Genomic DNA, 22478 nt, shown 5'->3' with positions numbered 1-22478 from the left:
GAGAGAGAGAATAACAATTAGAGAACATACGAGAGAGAGACAATAGTGAGAGACCATGAGTTGCCATCTCTACTTACTTCATAATATACTGTAGCTCTGAAAAGCCAAGAGCTGAATAATGGGCCAACTAGTCCTGAGACTAGTCCTGAGACTCAGTAATTTCACAGGAACTCACATCATAGAGGCTCAGGTCAATGATACAATAGCCAGAACCAGTTAGACCCAACACAATTACACCCACTGAAAAGGAAAATGACATCACCCACTGGAAAGGAGTCATTAAATCACTACCCAAATGACAACGCCAGTCGGCCCTAAAACATGAATATACAACAGCTACTTACCTGAGCACAGTCAAAGACATAAAACTCAGGAAACCCTTGGCAAAGTACAGACTCTGTGAATGTACCCAGACAATGTACAGCCTTGTCATTGAAAAAGGCAGACGTGGCTGCACACAGAGGAGAGGCTATGCTCGCACTGCAGTCTAGGGGCTGTAGAGAGGGGGATGCACTTTTTAACTGAATGCACTAAACATGCCGGAATCACATAATCTTCGTTTAATACATTCTACTCAATCCTCCCTGAGTTTCAAAAGTATTCAAATGAAGAAGAATTTGCATACATTCTCTCGCCTCTCTGGCAGCAACATTTGTAGCGGCAGTAAGGTTATCCATAACAAAACACCAACTCCATTTCTGTTTGAGATTATCATTAGGAATGTCTCATTTTGCGATAACATTTCAATTCTGTTCAAGATAATTGTCCTCTGCATGTGGCTTTGGGAAGAAAGTTCCAACATTCCTGCCAATAAAGCTTTCTCGAATTGAACTGAATTGAAAAAGAGAGAGAGAGAGAGAGAGAGAGGTGGAAAAGAAGAAAGGAAGGGATGACAGAATGTCTAAACATCTCTGGGACAAACAGCACAAACCTCAAACTTGCTCACGTTAATTGCTGGGAGACAGGAAATCACAATAGCAACTGCCGAGTCAGAGAGGATTGAGGCGGTTAGCATTCTAAAATCACGAGCACACGAGCACTGAGCTCAGTCAGGAAGAGTGCGCTCTCATGGACTTATCACTTCACTGACATAAACACGCATTAGTTCCACCGCACTTCACACACGTGTGTGTGCAAGACTCCAACTGAAAACACTTCTCACAGATTAAGGCATGGCGTGACCAATGATGGCCAGATGATTAAATGATGACCCACCTATGACTAACATCTTACGAGCAGGTCTTGTGGCTTACGCCGAGGCTTAGCGCCATGTGCAGCTCATTCTGTGCCGGCCCGGTCGGCAGTGACCCGTGAGTGTGGCCCACCGGCGAGTGACACTATGTTTATGGCCGGCACTCCAAACACATTATCGTGTTCTGTTCCCGGCCCTGGTCTCCTTGGTCCGCGGATGTCTCATGCTTAAAGAGAAAATCCCTCCAAGGCTTTGATGGGATGAGACACCTCGGGAGGGGACAGTGGAAACTAGAGTCCCAAGCTGTTAGCGTGGGTGAATAAGCTGTTGCGAGCGGTCAGACCCTCAGAAGATTTAAAGACTGAAAATGCGACCTTTTGAACGCTTAATACATTTATGGTTTCAGTGGTCCAGCCCCCCCCCGCTCTGTCCTGGCTCCTTGTTAGGACTGAGGCCTATGCCAAACACTGTTACAAGCTGGGTAATTCATGGGCAACATGGGACTTCATTTACAGGGGGGGGGACACATGAAAAAAAGGAGGCGTGATGAACACTGAGTTCTGACAACACTGTTTTTCACTGCCTCTCAGTGGAATGGGCTGATGAACTGTTAGGAGAGGGGGGAGGGAGGGAGGGAGCGAGGGAGAGAGAGAGAGAGAGGGTGAGGGAGGGAGAGAGAGAGAGAGGGAGAGAGAGGGAGTAAATAACTTGACAGAGCATGAGAAAAGGAAGGAAAGAGAGAGAGGGAAGATGAATGTGAAATGTAACTTTGATCTGCTTGAAAACAGGCTGGTTGGATCAGGTCATGCTGGCCTTCTTCACAAAAGAAAGAGGAGAGAGAGGAGAGAGGGATAGAGACAGAGAGTTGGAGAGAGAAGGAGAGAGAGAAGGAAAGAGAGAAGGATGTAATGGCAAGCAGCTTCTATTAAAAGCATATTAAAGAGAATGAGGGGGAGTGAAAGAACAAGAAGCAGCAGTAAAGAAGAAGAGTTACACAAGGAGAGGGAACGACAAACACAAAGGCAGGAGAGGAGAGGAGAGGAGAAGGAAGAGAGCAGAGAAGAGGTCTAAAGGACACTACAGAGAAAAGGCAGACAGACAGACAGACAGACAGACAGATCGACAGAGAGAGAGATAGACAGATAGACAGATAAAGAGGCAGACAGACAGGAAGGAGACAAAATGTGAGTGACTCACGTAGAAGAAAAGACAGTGTGAGAGAGAGAAAGAGTGAGATGGGAGAAAGAGTGAGAGAGATAAAGTGGGAGGAGAGAGTGTGCAAGACAGTGAGATGAGATCCCAGGGTAAGGGCCAGGTTTAGCTAACTCTAACCCTGACCCTAGGGTGACAGGGAGAGAGGGAGAGAGAGAGAGGAAGAAAGGGAGAGAGAGAGAGAGAGAGATAGAGAGAGAGAGAGCTAGAGCAAGAGAGTGACAGATGAAAGACTGATTGACACCGTGAGATGACAGAAGAAGCCATCCAAGCCTTTGCTTTAAGAGCTCTGTGAGTGTCCCTGTGCCAGGGCTTTGATTCCAGGCCAGGCAATGGGAAGCCATATGGGAAACATCCCGGGCCTGATGAGGTAGCTCAGATAAACAGCTCACTCCGGGGCGGACGTGGGCCGGGTCGGTGCAGGATCAGAACCGGGTCAGTCTCAGGGAGAGCTGCTGTTTTGGTTGGTGTGGGTGGGGACAGCAAAGCTGGAAGCCACGTTCAGTTAGATCTACAGAAGCCCTGACTCAACATCAGTGACACCCAGAGCACCAAAGGCAACAGATGGAGAGGCACAGATGGAGAGGCACAAGCTGTAAAGCGAAGGGAAGTGACGTAAAGCGATGTGAAAGTTCAGAGCACAGCAGAGGCCAACCCTTAGCAGTGGAGGCAACACCCAGGAAAGATGGAGAGGAACATGCCATAAGGTGAAGGGAAGTGACATAAAGTGATGTAAAGGCCTATACACAGATCTGTGATGTGCAGTAAAGGGGAGTAGAAAGAGTACATGGGTGCATTTCGCATAAAAGACTAGGTGTATGTGCACAACACACAAGTGTGTGAGTGTCTATGTTTGGATATGTAAGCATTTGCATATGCATTTGACTCACTGTATAAATATGCATGTTTGTGCTAGTAATTATGTAGGTGTGTGTTTGTGTAGAGCCCATGGATACCTGTATGTAGAAGCCCCAATGGATGTGTCTGTATGGAAGCGATTAAGCACCTATGGCTCTGATGTGTCATGTAATGTGTTTGTCTACCCTGCTCCCACCTGCACGACTGAGCTCTCTCGGCGGTCCAGCCGGACGTCCTGAGACCAGTCCTCGTCCCCGTGCGCCCTCACGCACAGCTCCGTCAGCTCGCTGTCCTCCAGCACGTAGGAGGGCAGCTTTCCTCCGGCCTCCAGGCAGCCCACGTGCTCCCGCACCACGGTCTGCCCGTCCGCACCCACGTAGTGCTGCACCACCCGCAGCTCCAGCGCCTGGCTCAGGTAGCTGCACATCACCTGCCGCCCACAGATCACCACCTGAGACGCAGAGAGAGAGGAGGGAGAGAGATGGGAGAGAGGGAGAGGAAGAGGAAGAGAGATGTGAGAGAGGAAAGGAGAGAGGGAGAAAGAGAGAGAACATGTTGGTCACAGGAGCAATATGAGTGTACGTGTGTGTTTGAGAGTATACTGTGCATATTTCAGAGTACATTGTGTGTGCATTTGAGATTATGTTTGTGTGTGTGTGAGTAAGAGATTCTGACTGGATGCTTCAGCCCACTGATTGCCCATGTGGGCCATTGCCTGTCACTCAAGATTTCAGCTGCTCAGACATGTTTTCCAAATCTGCACAGCGAATGCATGAGCACACACACCGCACATCCCAAAGTTTCTCCAATCCCACTTACACACAGATAGATAATAAACCCACAAAGACCAATACTTAAGATCAGACTTAAGTCCTCCAAGCGCACACACACACGCACACACACACACACACACACACACACACACACACATACACACACACGCACACACACACACACACACACACATACACACACACTGCTCATCTGGTGCTGATGCTCTTAATTGCCCTGCAGGGTTTACTGTTTCCCCATCCCTCCTTCTCCACATTTCCCCCTATTGGCTGCTCTCCCCCTGCTGGTCGTCGTGGCGATAATGACCCCGGTGAGGACGTGGGCCAGTAGTTAAGGAAGACCCCCGCCTCTCATCAATCATCGTCTCCCGTCAGCAGGAGCCAGATGCTCAACCAATCACGTCACTCCGCCACGCCGAGACATGACACAGACACACCCGCGAGGGACTCCGGGCACACGTAAGCGGCCAAAGAATCCCCATACCAGAGTTAAATCATCACACATGCATCTGAAATCAACCACCAGCAGTCAATCTGACGCGAGCCTTCACGTTAGGACCAAAACACCAGGAATGCCACACTGGATTTGAGGGGTCAGGAACTCCCTACACGGCTGTTCACTGTCTTCAGAACACACACACACACACACACCTGGACTACGTCTCCAAAATAGTCCTTAATGCTACAAATGTCAGGATTTAGTAGTAGAAAGAGAATATTGTGTTAAAATAGACTGCAGTGAATGCTCAGAAAGCTCTCAACACATACAATGGGGCCCTGGGCTAACAGTGCTCCTTAGCGCTACACACATTATGTACAAGAAGTTGGAAGAGAATCTCATGTTTATCATGTGCTGATCATAGCACTGTAACTGTGGAAGGCCTTTGAGAAACTGAGCTCAGATCAGATCAGCTCAGAACAGACAAGGAGGAACTAGTTATTTAGACAAGAGCGAGAGAGCAAGAGTCATTTCCTGGCACTAATTCAGCATGACATCTTTTACAAACAGCATCCAACTCAAGAGAGGGAATGGTGAGTGAAGAGGAGAGGAATGATGCGCTGCTGTGATGTGTCGAAAAACAACAGCTAACAGAAGTCTGATTCTACTGGTCATGGTGCCAGCCCGCAACACTCAGTGACCCCCCCCCAAAAAAACTAAACAAAACAAGTCTGAGGAGCAGTGCACCATGTGGCTCCGTGTTGTCCCTGTCACAAGCTGTCCTCTCCCCACGGGGGGACTGGGTGGGATGAGGGCCCTCGTACACCAACATCTTAACAATGAAAACAACATGTCCGACTGACTGGGGCGCTGGGGGTACCAGACAGGAAGCTGCATGAGGAACTCGAGGGAACAAGGGAGAGAGAGAGAGAGAAGGTCAGAGCGACAGAGTGAAAGAGTGAGAGGGTCAGAGAGACGGATAGAGAGAGAGAGAAAGAGAGAGAGAGAGAGAGAGAGAGAGAGAGAGAGAGAGAGAGAGAGAGAGAGAGAGAGAGAGAGAAGGAGACGTGTGCAACACTTGACAGTGTTTACACAACAAAAAATCCCCACTTCTTTCCTTGGCTGGCATTTCCCCCCTGTGTCCCGTGTTTGCTGTGTTCACAGGAGACAGGCTCAAAACACGCTTCACCAGACCTCTCTGGGCTGTCTGCCGTAGCCACAGGAGACAGGCTCCAACACGCTTTACCAGACCGCTCTGGCCTGCCAGATGTTTTCGTCCTGTGTGTGCGATAGGACTTGATGCCCAATTAAAACAACCTTCTTCCATTGCTGTTTCTGACTTGATGAGCATGACGTAGCGGTCAGTGTCTTCCCTGACTGGAGCTGTTGTACTGTTGGAGGGGCTGTGTCTGTGTCTGTGTGTGTGTGTGTGTGTGTGTGTGTGTGTGTGTGTGTGTGTGTGTGTGTGTGTGTGTGTGTGTGTGTGTGTGTGTGTTTGTGTGGGTGTGTGCTTAGGATGGAGGGTGGATGGGGACAGAGGGCTTGAAGTTGAAGATCTGACCTGTGTCAGACCTCTTTATTGCAAATGGCCTTTATTTCATACTAAATACACACTCATACACACTCAGAAGAAGTATACTTCACAACTTCCTATACAGACACAATCCTAAATGAAAGATCTACTTATCCATGATATTCATTATACTAATTTATTACTAAACTATGTATATGGGCCATTCTACCGAATTGATGCAAAGTCATGTCGGATATATTTTGAATTTTTTTATGGTTTATTCCCAAAACTTTGTCCGTATGTATATTGTACCATATCTAAAGTACACATATCTAGTAAAAGAACAGTCAAGTTTTATATTGTATTTTCAGAATGTGTCGGAATGTTTTTCCTCTTCCAAAAATTGTCACTACCGAAACATCACATTTACTATAGTAAAAAAGTATTATTATTGACCTGTTCAGATTGTGTTTCCTTCCCTTTTCTAAAGTGTATTTTTACAAATATTTCTTGAAGGTTTTCACAATGAAATCCATAGAAATGAATTTTTTACCAAATTTTCAAGTTCAATTTATTTGTTTCGGTAGTGACTGCACTGTTTCGGTAGTGACTGCACTGTTGGATGGATGTTCATTTTTCTCCCAAAATCATCCAAAAGGTGCTCTGGGCCGCCCTTTAGTCCACACAACACATTTATTTAAAAAATTATGGGATTGAACTACTTACCATTTCATTTTGTCACTACCCAAATCATCTGGTCACTACCATATGTTTCGGTAGTGACTGTTTCGGTAGTGACAATTCTAGCTAACTTTAAGCATAAATAAAGAATTCTAGCAAGCACACGGCTTTCAAACACATCTTTGAAGAGGTGAACACACATACAAACATAAGATTTTCCATGAAACCCCAAAAGGTTTACTTAATTGAAGAAAACATGCGTTTCGGTAGTGACAATTCTTAAGGTTACACGACGATTTTCAGACTTTGGAACACATTTATATAAAAACTATGGGATTTAGCTACTTACCATTCAACCATGTGGGACAGAGATGCAGTGTCACTGCATGGTCAAAAATGCAGAGTCGTGGCTAAAACACAGGCTCAGCCAATGGACTAAAACTCTTGTGTTTCGGTAGTGACATGAAAACTAGGGACATGATTTTTTGAGTATAGTAAATTTATTTAAAAATTAAACCCACAATAATTCTAAATATTCCAAGTTCTGTTTCAACCCAATAATAAAGATCTTTGAAATTAAATAATTGAAAAAAATCTAAAAAAATTAAAAAGTGTTATTTAAAGGCATTGAAATTTAGATGTCAGGGTTGGGGACAGCTACTTCCCAATAGAAAGTACCCTATAAATGATGATTTTGTATACATTTAGCTTATCACTATCTCATGTAATGCATTGGGTTTATATAGACCATAACATGTTCTAATTAAATATCTATGCCTAGATACCTAATTGTTTTGTAAATAGTTTTTATTGTTGAGGGACTGCATATTACACGAATTCGGTAGAATGGCCCATATAGTACATAAATAAATGTTCCATTATCCAAGACATGATAGATTATGTCACTGAGGCCATGATCACTGTGTAATCTGTGAATGTAATCAGGATGAGAGGTTGAGATGAGGAAAATGAGGAAGAGGAGGAGGAAAGTGAATGACAGAGAGGAAGGGAAGAGGGGAAAGAAGAAAACAGTGAGCAGGCTGGAGATAAAGAGTGAAATGTTGAAAGCGAGAGAAAGAGATTAAAAAAACAGACAGAAAGAAGAAATAATGGGAGTGAAACAGATCAACAAAGACTCAAAGAAGAGAGTGGGTGAAAGAGAGAGAGAGACTGAGAGAGAGAGAGATAGAGAAGGAGAGAGAGATAGAGATAGAGATAAAGAGATGGAGAGAGGATGAAAAGGGGCATAGAGTGAGTGTGTGTGTGTGTGTGTGTGTGTGTGTGTGTGTGTGTGTGTGTGTGTGCGCGTGTGTGTTCTACCTGCTTCTGGACCCCACTGAGCTGCTGCACCTTGATGATGAGGGAGGCGGTCTGGCCTTTGTACTGGATAGTCCTTAGCAGCGTCCCCACGTTGTCAATGCTGAAGGGCTCCGACCAGCGCCAGTTCCCCCAGCCCTCGATGCAGATGTGCAGCAGCTGGAAGAACACAACGCACACACACACAAAACAAAACAAGACGAAACAAATAAACATATTATTTGGAGTAACAAATATAATTAAAATAATCATTACAACATCAAAGTATTGTCTGAAGCCATTTTGCAATAACAGGCTTTTCCCAATCATGCATGAAAGGTATCAGCAACTTGTTCAAATGCGCAGACTGCATACAAAAGCAACATTTTGTTAATTGTTTAGCTTTCTTTATCTGATGCCCAGGAATCTGTAAACCACACACACATACACATACACACAGCTGTTATGTATGTGCCCAAACAGTCTATCAAAGACTCAAACTGTCCTCATTTAGGCTGGTGCACATGGCAAGTAAACAAAAGGGTGTGTGTTTATGGATTGTTTGTTGGGAATAAAAAGCATCCTGTTTATGGACCTAAGCGTGCTTAAGGGGTGGGTGGCAAATGAAGTGATGGGCTGCGCGGGTCACACACAATAAACTGAATAAAAAACACTCCCAGATGGTATGGCTTCTGATCCCCCCCTAACAACTTCAAAATAAAAACAACCATTTCTATCGCTGCCCGTGATCTTGTCAGCAACCAGCAACGGGCAAAAAGTGAAGTAATACACAGTCTACACATAGCTCAGCCTCCTCCATCCATTAAAAACTGACTGGACACCTCTCAGAACTTAAAAACATTCAAAGAGCCAACGTCATTACCAAGAGCAGAAAGAATAACTGACAAGAGAGAGGGGGAGAGAGAGAGAAGGGGAGGGAGAGTGAGAGAGAGAGAGAGAGAGAAGGAGAGGGAGAGTCTTGAAAGAGGAAGGAGGACAAAAAAAGCCCAACAAGAGTTGAAACAGTGAACGAGGGTCTGAGGATTTGCACTTGGGCCTAGCCTCCACGCGCTGAAGGTTCACCCGAACGCCAAAAGCAAAACAAATTAGCGGCAGGGGTCAGCGGCGGAGTGGACCCTGGCGGAGGCGCGCTGTTGCTCTGAACCGGTGACTTCTCCTCGCGTTTGAAGACGGCTCCGGTTACCAAAACAGAGGCCAATCAAAGCCTGAACCCAATTTCTGGAGGATCATCCTCCTCGGAGTGGGGAAATGACATCATGTGCTCAGATCTCCTGACGCAGTGAGTCACCAGGAAGTGGCAGAGAGGTGTAAACAGCGCGGAGGGCGAGAGGAGAAAGGCTGCACCTCCGCTGCAGATGCAGGGCCAGAACGCTTGCTGTGTTATTTCAACAGTCCACTTTATCAGGTCCATTTAGCACTGACCTTTGGTGAGAAGCCATTATAACATCCCTCCCAAACTCCTCTGGGGGACACACACATGGCCAAACACACACACGGACACACACACACACACACACACACACACACATGGACACACACACGGACACACGGACACGGAGACACACACACATACACACACACACTGTTTGTTTTAGTTTGCCGGGGAGACACACAGCGAAAAGGTGACACCGCTCAACTGGAACTGCAAGACGTGAGCACATGAAACGCGAGGGTGTGGTCAAACACAACTGGGGCCCAAAGTAAAGGACACCGATAAATGAGAAGTCATTCTTTCATCCCTGCAGCCCCCCCCCCAAACCCCCCCCCCCCCCAACCCCCCATCCTGTCTTAAAGGTTTCCTTCTTATGCTTGACCCTGAAGCTGACTCTTTAAAGTGGATCCAATCTAACCCCCCACCCTTTCATTCCACACGGGCGCATGCCTTTGCGGAAAGCCGAGCCTTCCTCCACATCTGCGGTGCCGTTAATGCCGTCCAGCGCGCGACGGTGACTCAGACAGAAAGACAAACACCGAGGTGCTGGGCTTGGTCCCCGGGCCCCCAGGGCCTTTGAAGGCCCCAGCACAGGCTCAGCAGATCCGTCCGGGCCCGGCCGTGGGGAACCACGTCTCGTTTCATCTGGGCTTTGAGAGCCCTGAGCGGGCTAACGGCTGGAACCAAAACATATCTCAGCTTCGGCGCTTCTATCCGGGAGACGGAGCGGCTTTCATGTCAGAGAGGAGGGAGGGGGAAAAAAGCACCTCGCACCTTCCTCTGCTTGACATCATCACACCGACCGTCATTCAATCCCAAGTATTCTCCCTACAGCCATGAATCATGTGTGTGAAAGTGTGTGTTTGTTAGTGTCTGTGTGTGTGTGTGTGTTTGTGTACGTGTGTGCTTCACAAGATTTATAGCCACTGAATCTGATTCACCCGCTCTGCACTCAAATTTTGGCTGAACAACTATGTTTCTCCATTTTAAAAACCACAGTGATAATTGTGTTAATAGTTGTCCCTGTTTTTCATTTGTACCAATCATTTGCCCGGTGTGCTTTCCTGTTCTACAAGGGCACTCTTACAAGTAGCTCCAAAACAAATGGTGACCCAGGACCCAGCGCTCCTTTAAGAGTATGCGGGGGTTGGACTAAGCCTGGAGCTGGCTCCGATCAGCAGAACAGTTCCAGAATGCTTCTGGGTTCCAGCTTTGATTGGACAGAACACATCTGGTTAGGGCCTATTAGGACACCAGCAGTTATGGTTAGCTTTGAGTCATAAATTACGACGTGCCAGCTTTGTGTGTGCACCCTTAACGGTAACATTAGCCGCGACCTTCTCCGACCCTTGCAGCCGTGTAATAAGTTTAGAGGTAAAATCCTCAAGTTGCTCTGGAGAACCTCTGGGTCCAGGGTTGGTAAGCAAGAAGGATAACGGGCCTGGCAAGCGGACAAGGGCCTTATTGGTCCTGCAGGGAAAGCGAGCACATATTTCCCAACATGCAGCTGCGTGAGAGACCACAGTGACTGAGTGCCGCTAACACCCACCTCTCCCGCCCCGAATGTGCTGTAAAAATTCGGCACCGCGAGGCCTGTTGATTACTGGCGCAATCGAGGGCCACAGCTGTAGGCCTCCATTATGCCCCTGAGGTGGATATGCGAAGTGACACAACATGATTGGCTAAAACTACAGGCCCCAGAGTTCAAAAGGCACTCGAGCGGGCGCAAACCTCAGGCTTGTCACATTCGGGCTCGTCTGGCATATTTCAGGGGTTACCCGCGGCGTGAGTGGCTTCTGCACGTCTCAGGGTTATTATTTCTAGCGTAACAACACAAACATTCTACCGTCGCCTAGGTGACGCCGATAAGTTCAAACAAACACACGGACCTGACACATTCACAGACAGTGTGCGCCATCAACAACGTTAATTACACAATGAGTCAATCAATATCCCGGCAGAAAGTCTAGACTAAACCCACGGGATTAAACTGGCTCTTTTTCTCAAGAACGTGTTTTCAAAGCCATTTCCTGTAGCAAAATTTGGCTAGGATAGGTCAGGTTCTTCATCACGGGTGAGAGGCGCTAATGACGAACGTTCTCTGCAGGAGAGCCACCAGGGAGACATGATAATTAAACGGTGTACCCATTCACAACAAGAATGCAAACAGAATGCACACTGATGCAGAGGAAGTCATGAATCTTGGCTTTTATGGGCGACAAGCAGAAAAATATCAATCTAAATTAACACAGGGAAAATGGGACAGAATAAGTGACAAAGTGTGAGTAAGTGTGTGTGAGTGTGTGTGTGTGTGTTTGTGTGTGTGTGTGTGTGTGTGTTGTGCTGAGATCACGTCTCCAGCTCTTTGGCAAATGCTACTGTGACACACACACACAAACACATATACACACACACACACACACACACACACATACACACACACACATAGACACACACACTCACACATAGACACACACACATCACGTATACACACATACACATATACACACATACACACATACACCACCCACTCCTCAGGGACATACAGGAAAAGCAACATCCTTCCAGAATTTTCTTCGCTAATGGCCTCCATCCCAACGCTCGCCTCACTCTCGGACCCGAGCAGAGGAATGTGCTCGTTTGTTCGCAATGCCAATGAGGCCGCCAGACACAGTCCACCGCGCGGGGTAATCTACGTTCCAGTGTCCTCCCGAGACTCGCGGGACTCGCCTACAGAGCTTCCACCCGATCCTGAGACGCAGCCACGGGGAAATTGGAAGCATACCACCACAGTCCCCTCAGCCTCCACCACCGCCGCCTCCTCCACCACCACCACCACCTCCTCCTCCTCCTCCACCACCGCCGCCGCCTCCTCCTCCCGCTCTACAGTACATTGTTCTCCTGGAAGATGTGCAGGAGTGTGAAATAGGGCCCTTGTTGTCTCGCGACTGTGGAGCGGAGAGCGAGCCACGCACCTAATTCAAACCAGGTTCCCCAGCGCAGACAGACAACAACAGAGCAAGAGAGAAAAAGAAAAAACAACACAAAAAAAACGGTTTTCGGTGGCATGTCCGCCTCAAAACATCAAGACAGAGTGAGAGAGAGGGAGTGAGAGAGAGAGTGTGGGAGAAAGAGAATAGACAGAAATAACTCAAGAGAGACAGAGAGTGTGTGCTAGAGTGAGGGAAAAAAAGATCGAGTGAGAGAGAGAGGGAAACAGAGAAAGAGAGGAACAGAAAGAGAGAGACATCCAGACAGTGTGCCACCGTCTTCTACCATTTGAGGACCTAACAGGCTGTAGGCCCCAAAGCAGCAGAGGGGGTATACAACACACACACACACACACACACATTTAGCGTGACACACACGTGCGCACACACAGACAGAGACACACACACACACACACACACACACACACACACACACACGCGCACAACATCGGCATGATGGCAGACAGATGCATGCAAACAGATGGAAATACACACGTGCGCGAGCACACACACAAACTGAAAGACAGAGAGACATACACAAACAGAGAAAAACACACACACAGAGAGACAGACACAGACACACACACTTGACGGGGCAGATTTGCAAGTTAATAAAGCGGTGTGCTGGCTGCAGACAGTCATGAGGATGGGGGCACATTGGCCCTAAATGACACTCACTCTCCCAGACTGATGAGCTGGGGGTAGGAGAGTGGGGATTGGGGATTTTTTGGGGAAATGTCCGGGAGAGACACGCAATGCAAGGCAAGTGTCTGCGGTGTGGACAATCCTCCTCATCCCCCCCCAAAACAAAGACCCGGCTGTCTGAGTAGTGGCCGTGGAAACCTCGCCAGAATGCGGTCTAGTGTCTTTGCTTTCTGATGGGCTGTGGTCAACGAGTGAACTACACAACAAGTAAGAGAATGAGACAGACAGACAGACAGACAGAGAGAGCACCGAAGGCACAGAAAGAGAGAGAGACAAACAGATGGAATGAGGGAGAGAGAGTAGAGAGGGAGAGAGAGAGCAAGAGAAAGAAAGACAGCAAGAGAGAGAGACAGACAGACTGAATGAAGGAGAGAGAGCAGAGAAAGAATGAGCATGTCAATGCGTGTATGATTGAGCAATGTCCCCCCCCATACTCTGGTAACCACACGTCTGAGCGCTGGGGAGCGGTGTCTCTCGTCAGCAGCCGGTGGAGCTCAGCAGCGGTGGTGCTGGTGTGGGCTTTACCGGGCCGCTCCATTCCATTCCTGCCACGGCAATGCCATCCTCACAAACACACACAACACCACAGCCAGACCCAAACAAAAGCCCCGTCCTGCGTGTGTCTGCCCACGTTCACACAACACAGGCTCTCTCTGTCTGTCTTACTAATCTCTCTGCCTCTACACTACTGTTTCATGCACATGTTTATGGGCCTGGCCCATGGGCTTGCTGGTAACGGTGCAGTGGAACAGGAGAGCCGTGGGCAGACATCACACAAACAAGCCTGACCCGCCGCCAATCCAGTTTAACTACCGAGGCAACAAGCGCCACTGCTGCGGAGATCTGCCAGTGGAGTGTTAGCGGCTGCTGTTCTGGCTGTCGGAGGTGTGAGAGTCAGGCTTCTGGCTCAGGGAGAGGCAGCGCTGGAGAGTGTGTGAGACAAGGAGTGTGTGAGATACGGAGTGTGTGTGTGTGTGTGTATGTGTGAGGGGGTTGTGTTGAGGGAAGGGGTGACGAGCAACATGCTAATACTCACAGGTGCACATTATCTCCCTCTCTCTCACACACACACACACACACTCTGTCGAAAGTCTCTGTCTCTAACACATACACACCATCCCCACCTTTCCTCCTGTCTTATTACTCATATACACACAACACTGTCCCACTCTGTCTGTCACACACACTCACACACACACACACACACACACACACACACACACACACACACACACACACACACACACACACTCACACTCACACTCACACTCACACACTCACACTCACACACACACACACACACACACACACACACACACTGACACACACACACACACACACACACTCTCACACACACACACACACACTCTGACACACACGCGCACACACACACACACGTTGCCCTTGCGCGTGACTCTAACATTCCATGAGTAAAGAGCTTAATGAAGTGCATTGTCCCAGTGGACAGGTGTTGAAGCATTTAGAGTGGTGTTGTAGGTAGGGGACAGGGGCCGGCAGAGACAGGGCCGTAAAGCAGCACATGTTAACACAAATACACCCACAGCACAGAGGCTGATGCAGAGGCAGGAAGTGCTTCATTACTAGTTATGTTTACGAGGTAACAAAAAGAGAAAAAAAAGCTTGTGCTTTTGAGTGTGTGTGTGTGTGTGTGTGTATGTGTGTGTGTATGTGTGTGTGTGTGTGTGTGTGCGCGCACAAGTATTGAACTCAGTCTCTCAGTCCGAGCTTGTCTCTTTGCTTCTGCAGGAGAGGAGGGAAGAGACAACAGAAGAAAACTGGAATAAAAAAAGTAAAGGGGGGGAGAGAGAGAGAGAGAGAGAGAGAGAGAGAGAAAGACAAAGAAGGAAGGAGGGAAAGAGAGAGAGAGAGAGAGAATGAAAGATAGAGAGAGCTGCGCTGCAGAAGGGAAGATGAAAGCGTGTTTCCCGTGGTGTCGGAGCGGCTGACACGTCATGGGGATTTGCGTGGGAAAACAAACAGAGGGGAGTGAAGCGGCGCGCGGCCCTTCGCCTCGTCACGAGCGTAATTACATTAATCCTCCACTACGCGCTCCATTTCCAAGTGTCTCCCCCCCAAGGACACTTCCAAGGCCTGGCCTCTGAGGAGGGGAGAGAGGGATTTGGAAGGATGTATACAGAAGAAAAGAAGAAGACAGTAAAAACAAATATGGCTGTCAAACGTCGGCAAAACTCAAACACATGGATGTGTTGGACTTTGCACAGAGAAGGGCGAGGATGCGCCTCATCCTATTGCCATGTGTTGATCTGGCTTGCTGGCAGTAGCCCGCGCCTCTGATGTAGCTCTGTGTGTGTGTGTATGTGTGTGTGTGCGCGTGTGTGTGTGTGTGTGTGTGTGTGTGTGTGTGTGTGTGTGTGTGTGTGTGTGTGTGTGTGTAAGGACTCCGTTCATAACACACACACACATATACACAAACTGCTCAGGAGTGTGTGTGTGTAAGCCATTAGACTGCTGACACATGTGCGAGGAGGGACCGTTTTTGTGTTCACACCTCATGAAGGTGGTTAGGCTCAGAAAAACGGAGACAGGTCTCTGCTTCGGGAGCGCATGTGTGTTGAGGCCAGGACACCGTTTATCACATGCACACATACGCTCACTGTCCAGGGGAGAGTGTGTGTGTGTGTGTGTGTGTGTGAGGCCAGGACACCATTTATCACACACTCTCACACACTGTTCAGGAGGAGATATACGGCTCCTCCCGGGCCCTGGAGGTTACAGGGGGAGGACTCTGGGATGAGGTGTCCCTGACAGCAGCATGACTGTGGGACAGGAGCCTCCCCCCGCTCCCCTCTCCTCATCCCGCTCCTGCTGGAGGCCACTGTATGCTGTCTCTGACGTGGAGAGACTTATGACTCACAATACATGAGAGGGGCACAGAAGTACACACACACACACACACACACACACACACCAAATATACTCCATATAACACACACACACACACACACACACACACACACACACACACACACACAGAAAACAGTGGTTGTAAAGAGTGTGTGAATTTGTCGGTGCCCACATGTTTATGGAATGTGTCACTCTATGTCTCTGAAAGGAGGTGTGCAGTAACAGACCTTCATTTCCTCTCTGCAGAGGGAGGAGGAGGAGGAGGAGGAGGAGGAGGAAGGGTGGGGGCAAGAGGGGCAGATTTCCCCAGCGGAGCAGCAAGGGCAGGTTCATCTATCAGTGTGGCGGGCACCTCGTCTGGAACTAATGCGCCCCTCAGGGCTACTGACCCCTGCCCCTTTCTTACTCCTACTCTTTCTGTCTGTCTCTCTTCTCTCTCTCGCTCTTCTCACTCTCTCTCTCTCTTTCGTTCTTTCTTCCCCTTTCCCTTTTCTGTCTTTCTAACCCTTACTTTTTCTCTCTCGTTCGGTGTTTCTGTCCTCCATTCTCTCTCTCTTTTCTATTCTCTCTATTCTCTTTCTCTTTCTCTCTCTCTTCACAGCGGCTGCTTGCCTGCTGATGGATGGTATGGTCTTAACCTGTCATACAGCTGCACCCCAAAGGTAGACAGCTAAATTCACTCACAATAATGAAATGATCAAAACCGCCTTGAGAGGGTGGGGAGAGATGGGGGGAGGAAAGGACTAAAAGAAGAGGAAGGGGAAGTGAGTGAGTGAGAGAGAGAGAGAGAAAGATGAAAAAAAAAAAAGAAAAATGACACATGTGGCATGGCAAGCGACAGGAACTTGGTGCGATTCATTCATTTTTGTCTGATCCTCTACAGTCTGTTCTCATTACCTGCAAATGTGGACACACACACACACACTCTCAGGTAAGGTATGCTCACACACTCTCTCTCTCTCTCTCTCACGCACACATACACTCACACACACTGTCTGTGTGTTCTCATTTTTATTTCTCGCTTCAACATGCCTCGCCTTGACTCCCTCCCTCCGCCTCTGTGTGTGTGTGTGTGTGTGTGTGGGGGGGGGGGGGGGGGGATCACTTTGACACGTCCATCTCTCCCCCTAGTTTAGGATTTATTCCCACTGAGCACATACTGCTTCCCTGTTAGTAAGGGAGTGCTCTCCCAGGGACACGCTAACAGTCTTTCCCAACCGCTGCCCCCATCTCCCCACTAAACCACACTAACCACAGGGATTTTCACCCATCCATGCTTTCATTCATCTAGTCTTTATCATCCCACCCATCCAGAGTGAGTATCCCGTGATGGAGCGGCCCAGAAATGTCAGCCGTCTCTGGGCCCCACACTGAAAACACACCCTGGGTGTGAGAGATGGATGGAGAGATGGCGTGATAGAGAGAGGGATGGTGAGACGGCGTGATGGGGAGAGGGAATGAACGAGTGAGAGTGCACCAGTGCCTCTCTCACCTCTCCGTGTCCCTGGTGAAGAGGTCATGTGACACACCTACGCTCCAGCTGAACACACATCACCACTTTTGTGTGTGTGTATGCATATGTGTGTGTGTGTGTGTGTGTGTGTGGTGGGGGGTGCAGGGCAGAATGCAGAATGACTAGGGTGTGCAGGCATGCCGATGCTGTGTGTGTGTGTGTGTGTGTGTGTGTGTGTGTGTGTTGATACTGAGCAGGCCTGGCAGGAAACAGTGCACAGGGCTCTGACCTAACGGCCTTCCTTCTGACTCTAACCAAGGCCCTGCACATGCCTGTGTGTGGGTGCATTAGTGACTAACTGTTGACCTGCAGATGTGTGTGGCTCCATGAATATACCTTCATGTGTGTATATGTGTATGTGTGTGCATGTGAATGTGTGTGTGTGTGTGTGTGTGTATGAGTGCGAGTGTGCATGTGTAGGTCTGTAGAAGTAAGTGCGCAATTGTATGTGTGTGTGAACGTGTTCTTTTATCTTTATTGTGCATGTGTGTGTATGTACCAGTGTGTATGTAAGTGTACATATGTGTGTACGAGTGTGTGTGTAGATGTACGAGTGTGTGTGTGTGTGTGTGTGTGTGTGTGTGTGTGTGTGTGTGTGTGTGTGTGTGACGGGTGAGAGGAGTGGAGAGCGCAGAGGGACGGATCACTACACAGCTATCTGTGGATCAGCTCCGGATCCAGAGAGCTCAGCAGGGACACACTCATATCTCAGCCATGATGTCATCATAAAACACTGGCCAGACCCTCACACTCTTTCTTTCTCTCTCTCTCTCTCTCTCTCTCTGTCATGTGTGTGCGTGCAATGGAAATATACATGTGTATTATGTGTGCGAGCATTTGGATGTATGATGTATGTTGTCTGCAAATGAGCATGTGAATTATTATGAATATATTCATGTCTACAGTGTGAGTCTCTGTATGTGTGTGTGTGTGTGTCTGTGTGTGTGTGTGTGTGAGAGGGGTCTCTCTAGGTATGATTAAACATCAGTAACACACCAAACACCCAACTCTCTGGATGACAGGACTGGGAAGAACCACAGAGAGAGAAAGAGACGGGGAGAGAAGATTCTGGAAAAAGAAGACACACAACCTTCGGAAAAGTCCTCACCCTTCCAAGCATGTAACCCTCTCTTTGGTTTCGGTGTCCTTTTATTCTCAGTTGGGTAAATAAACCCAAATGCAGCAAAGTGTGATAAAATTATTTACGCTGTCGACACATTGGAAAGAGCCGTAAGATATGCCTATCAAGCTCGTGCCAAATCCTGTGCCAAAACTGTAAAATCAATTTTTCTGGCACATGGCACCTCTCTCCCTCTCCCTCCCTCCCGCCCTTCCTCTCTTTCTCTTTCTGTCTCTCTCTCTCACACACACACACTTTCACTCACTTTCTCATCTTTTCTTAGTTCCTACAAATCATGTATGTCTTGAAACCAGACTGTGAATATGAAAAGACACTAAAAAAGAGGGAGAGAGAGAGAGAGAGAGAGAAAACGGAAACAGGAACGGTTAATGATCATCATGATGATCACACTTCTTCTGGATCCGTGCGAGATGAAGGCATCCTGATTTGGCGTGGCTGAGTTCTCGCAAACGTTCCCTCTAAGCTTTTTGTGTGTGTGTGTGTGTGTGTGCATGTGTGCATGTGTGCGTGTGTGCGTGCGTGTATATGCGTTCCATTTCAGCTGTAATAGGCAGCATTGCTGTGTGGTGCAGGCAATGTTTTCTGCAGAGGAGTGTCAAGGTTGTAGAGGTTGTATTTCACCTCTGGAAACATTTGAATCCCTTTTGTTGGAAATGTGATTGGTGGATTCAAATAAGGACTTCAACTGGGAGTGTGTGAGGGGTTTTGGCTCCGATCTGATAGCCTCAGTGTTGTTAGAGTGTGTGTGTGTGTGTATGTGTGTGTGTGTGTGTGTGTGTGTGTGTGTGTGTGTGGTGAGACGGTTTTTGACGTTATGACTGGCTCAGTTCAGGGACCTCCTGGGAGCAATTAGACTCATGTCTTTCCTCAAACGGGATGGTGTGTGTGTGTGTGAGTGAGTAAGTGAGTGTGTGTGTGTGTGTGTGTGTGTGTGTGTGTGTGTGTGTGTGTGTGTGTGTGTGTGTGTGTGTGTGTGTGTGTGTGTGTGTGTGTGTGTGTGTGTGTGTGTGTGTGTGTGTGTGTGTGTGTGAGAGAGAGAGGGGGGGTCTCTGGGAACCAGGCTCTCTCACTCACCGCGCCCCTGCCACCTCTTCCCACAACCCTCTAACCACATAAGGGTTAAAGTCAATTAATCTTCCTTCGACCACGCTGTCATAAGGAGATGGCCGCCAGAGCTGCCTAATGAAGACGGGAACGAGAATGACAGAGCGAAGGAAGAAAAAACAAAAAGACATTGGGAAAGAAAATGAGGAGCGAGGCAGGTATAAGATAAGGAGGAAAATAGGCAATGACAAGCGAGAGAGGTATGACATCTCCAGACAACTAAAGAGACAAAAAGAAAAGAAAATGCTGTAAATAGATAAAGGTAAAGATGTAGATAAAGTTTTCAGCTCTATTAGGATAAGGACAGGCTCCACCAGTCTCCCTGCCCAATATGATGCCGCTTTGCCAGACACTGAGAAAAAGTTGATCATTTAATTGCCCATTAACTTGTTAAAGAAATAGTGTTATTATACCAGGTGTTTCCAGTACTTGTTTTATATTTTCATACTACTTAATATTTCCTTACTGTTGGTGTTTTGTGTTCATAACAGGAACTCTGTGATTACTGGTGGTGTTCTTTCACCTGGATTTGGAAGCACTGTATGTTGAGAGTCATGCTAACTAAGCAGCTTTGAATCTGAATCTGAAGAGATAAGTCAAAAGCCTGCCTGCCCCACCCCACGACCCCCCAGTCCACAACCCCGCTCCCTCTCCCCATGCTGAGACCCCCGGTGCTGGGGTACCTGGGGGGACTTGTGTGAGCGCCAGCTGTACTGGTGGCTGTTAATGCAGGACAGCAGCACGTTCTCGTCCGTGTCCACCTGGCCGAAGCGCAGCGTCTCCTGGGTGTCGTTGCAGATCACGTAGTGGCTGAACACCAGCTCCTCCGCCTCTGGGTCCAGGTTCTGTAGCCAGGGAGACACATGGGTTATTGAACCATCATATGGATCAAGGACATTTCAAAATGCTACTACACACACCAACGCCATGGAAAACAGAAACACATATGGGCAATTAAATAAGATACTTATTAAAGATACACCAACAGCATGGAAAAGAGAATCACATATGGCCAATTAAATTCCCCATCCTCGGCTACCGAATCGCCTGGGCACCACATCAGAGCCGGCTGGTGGCCAGGTTGACACCGGGAAGTGGGGAAATGAGTGTGGTGATAACACCAGTGCACTCTCCCATGGTGTGTGTGTGTGTGTGTGTGTGTGTGTTTGCATTTGAATCCTATCCTTATCCATACACCATTTACATGTGAGAAGGCTGATGACATCAGTAACTTCAAAGAAAGCATATTTGATTCTGACAATCCATGTACACAGCTCCTTCTTGAATCGTGAGTACTTGACCCCAAAAATAAACAATTTCTTTGGAAAAGGTGAAACCAAGTCTGTAAAACATTACCTCCAAGAATTGGAAGAGAGAAATCAGCTTTGCACAGTCACAGAAAGAATGAAAGACAGTATCTGGCACATAACAACGAATTCACAGAGAAGAAACTTTGGACTTTAACTTTCCAACAAAGACCTGTGCAGTCATGAAAGGGTGCGGCACACACTGCTGAAGATCACCACAGCCATTTGGAATCAGACTTTAACAAAACACCCTCAATTCATCTGACTGAGTCAGATGAATTTTTCCACTTATTGTGAATAGTACAGTCCACAACCTTCTTACCGAGAGAGGGAGAAAGAGAGAGAGGGAGGGAGGGGTAAAGTGAATAAGATAATAGGAAATAATACATACAAAGAGAGAGAGACAGGTAGAGCGAGACAGTAAGAGGGAGAGAAGAAAGGAGGAAGGGAGGGAGGGAGAGAAGGAGGGGTAGGTGGGTGAGAGAGAGACAAAGAGAGTGTGAGGGGAACAGAAGTGTGTGTTTTTACAAAAGTGTCCAGATGCGCCCTGCCTCGATGCATGATGGAGAGCGTACATGTGTGTGTGTGAGTGCTTACATATGAACAGGATGCCATATGACTGCGGTTCTGGGTAAGTAGCCATGTCCACTCACTGGATATCCTGTGAGCAGACTGACATCATGACAGGGTTGGGGTAAGGGTGGAGGTCGTGGGCAGGATATGGATCACACACACACACACACACACACATACACACACACACGACCAGATCCACGTCACCCAGGCTTTACCCATCCCTTGGCCAACACACTCAGGGCCCCAAATTAACTCAGCATGCCTTCACTTGCTTGCATCTAACTGGTGGCGGACGACTTCGCGCCGTAAATGTAAACAAGCTTGTCTTTGTAACCATGACGTCAAGTGCTTGTCCCACAAGCCTCTGCTCCATTTGTTTTGGGTAATATTAGCAAGCGCTTCCCTTAAGACTGCCATTCCTTGTTCTGGAGTCATCACTCTGAGATGCCGAGCTGAAAACAAGATGAGCATGACTGTGCGTGTGTGTTTGTGTAAGTCAAACTGGGATCAACTTGTTTGTTTTTTCCCAACACAACACAGACAGCTAAAGCAAAGGCCCACCTTCACACAGATGTCCCAATGAGCACCCCCACCCCCCCATGCCCCCCCCCCTCCTAAAGTGGAAAAGGCAAATCACGAGCATCTGACAGACAACTCCTGCTCCCCGGCCCCGGCCTCGGCCTGCGTCAGCTCGCATGCGAGAGTGGACACCTCATTCGTTTGCTATTGATAAACACAGAGCGGCCAGCCGGGGCTGACTGAGCCAGGTCCCGGCCCTGAGGTGCGGCCCTCGCCTCTACCCCGGGTAGCGCCGTGATCCA

At 48.1% G+C, this 22478-nt stretch overlaps 1 protein-coding gene across 1 annotated transcript in view; it reads right to left on the bottom strand.

Annotated features, from left to right (window-relative positions):
* vps13b (vacuolar protein sorting 13 homolog B) overlaps nucleotides 1-22478 on the bottom strand; it is a 338610-nt gene that overhangs the window by 25075 nt on the left and 291057 nt on the right. Inside the window, 3 exon segments of the mRNA XM_080857284.1 lie at nucleotides 3459-3713; nucleotides 8007-8162; nucleotides 20458-20619. Coding sequence (XP_080713410.1) covers nucleotides 3459-3713; nucleotides 8007-8162; nucleotides 20458-20619 — 573 coding nt within the window.

Source organism: Sprattus sprattus (assembly GCF_963457725.1).
Source record: "Sprattus sprattus genome assembly, chromosome: 19".
Lineage (NCBI taxonomy): Eukaryota > Metazoa > Chordata > Actinopteri > Clupeiformes > Clupeidae > Sprattus > Sprattus sprattus.
The sequence above is the reverse complement of the archived record's forward strand: the minus strand, read 5'-3'. Positions and strand labels throughout refer to the sequence as shown.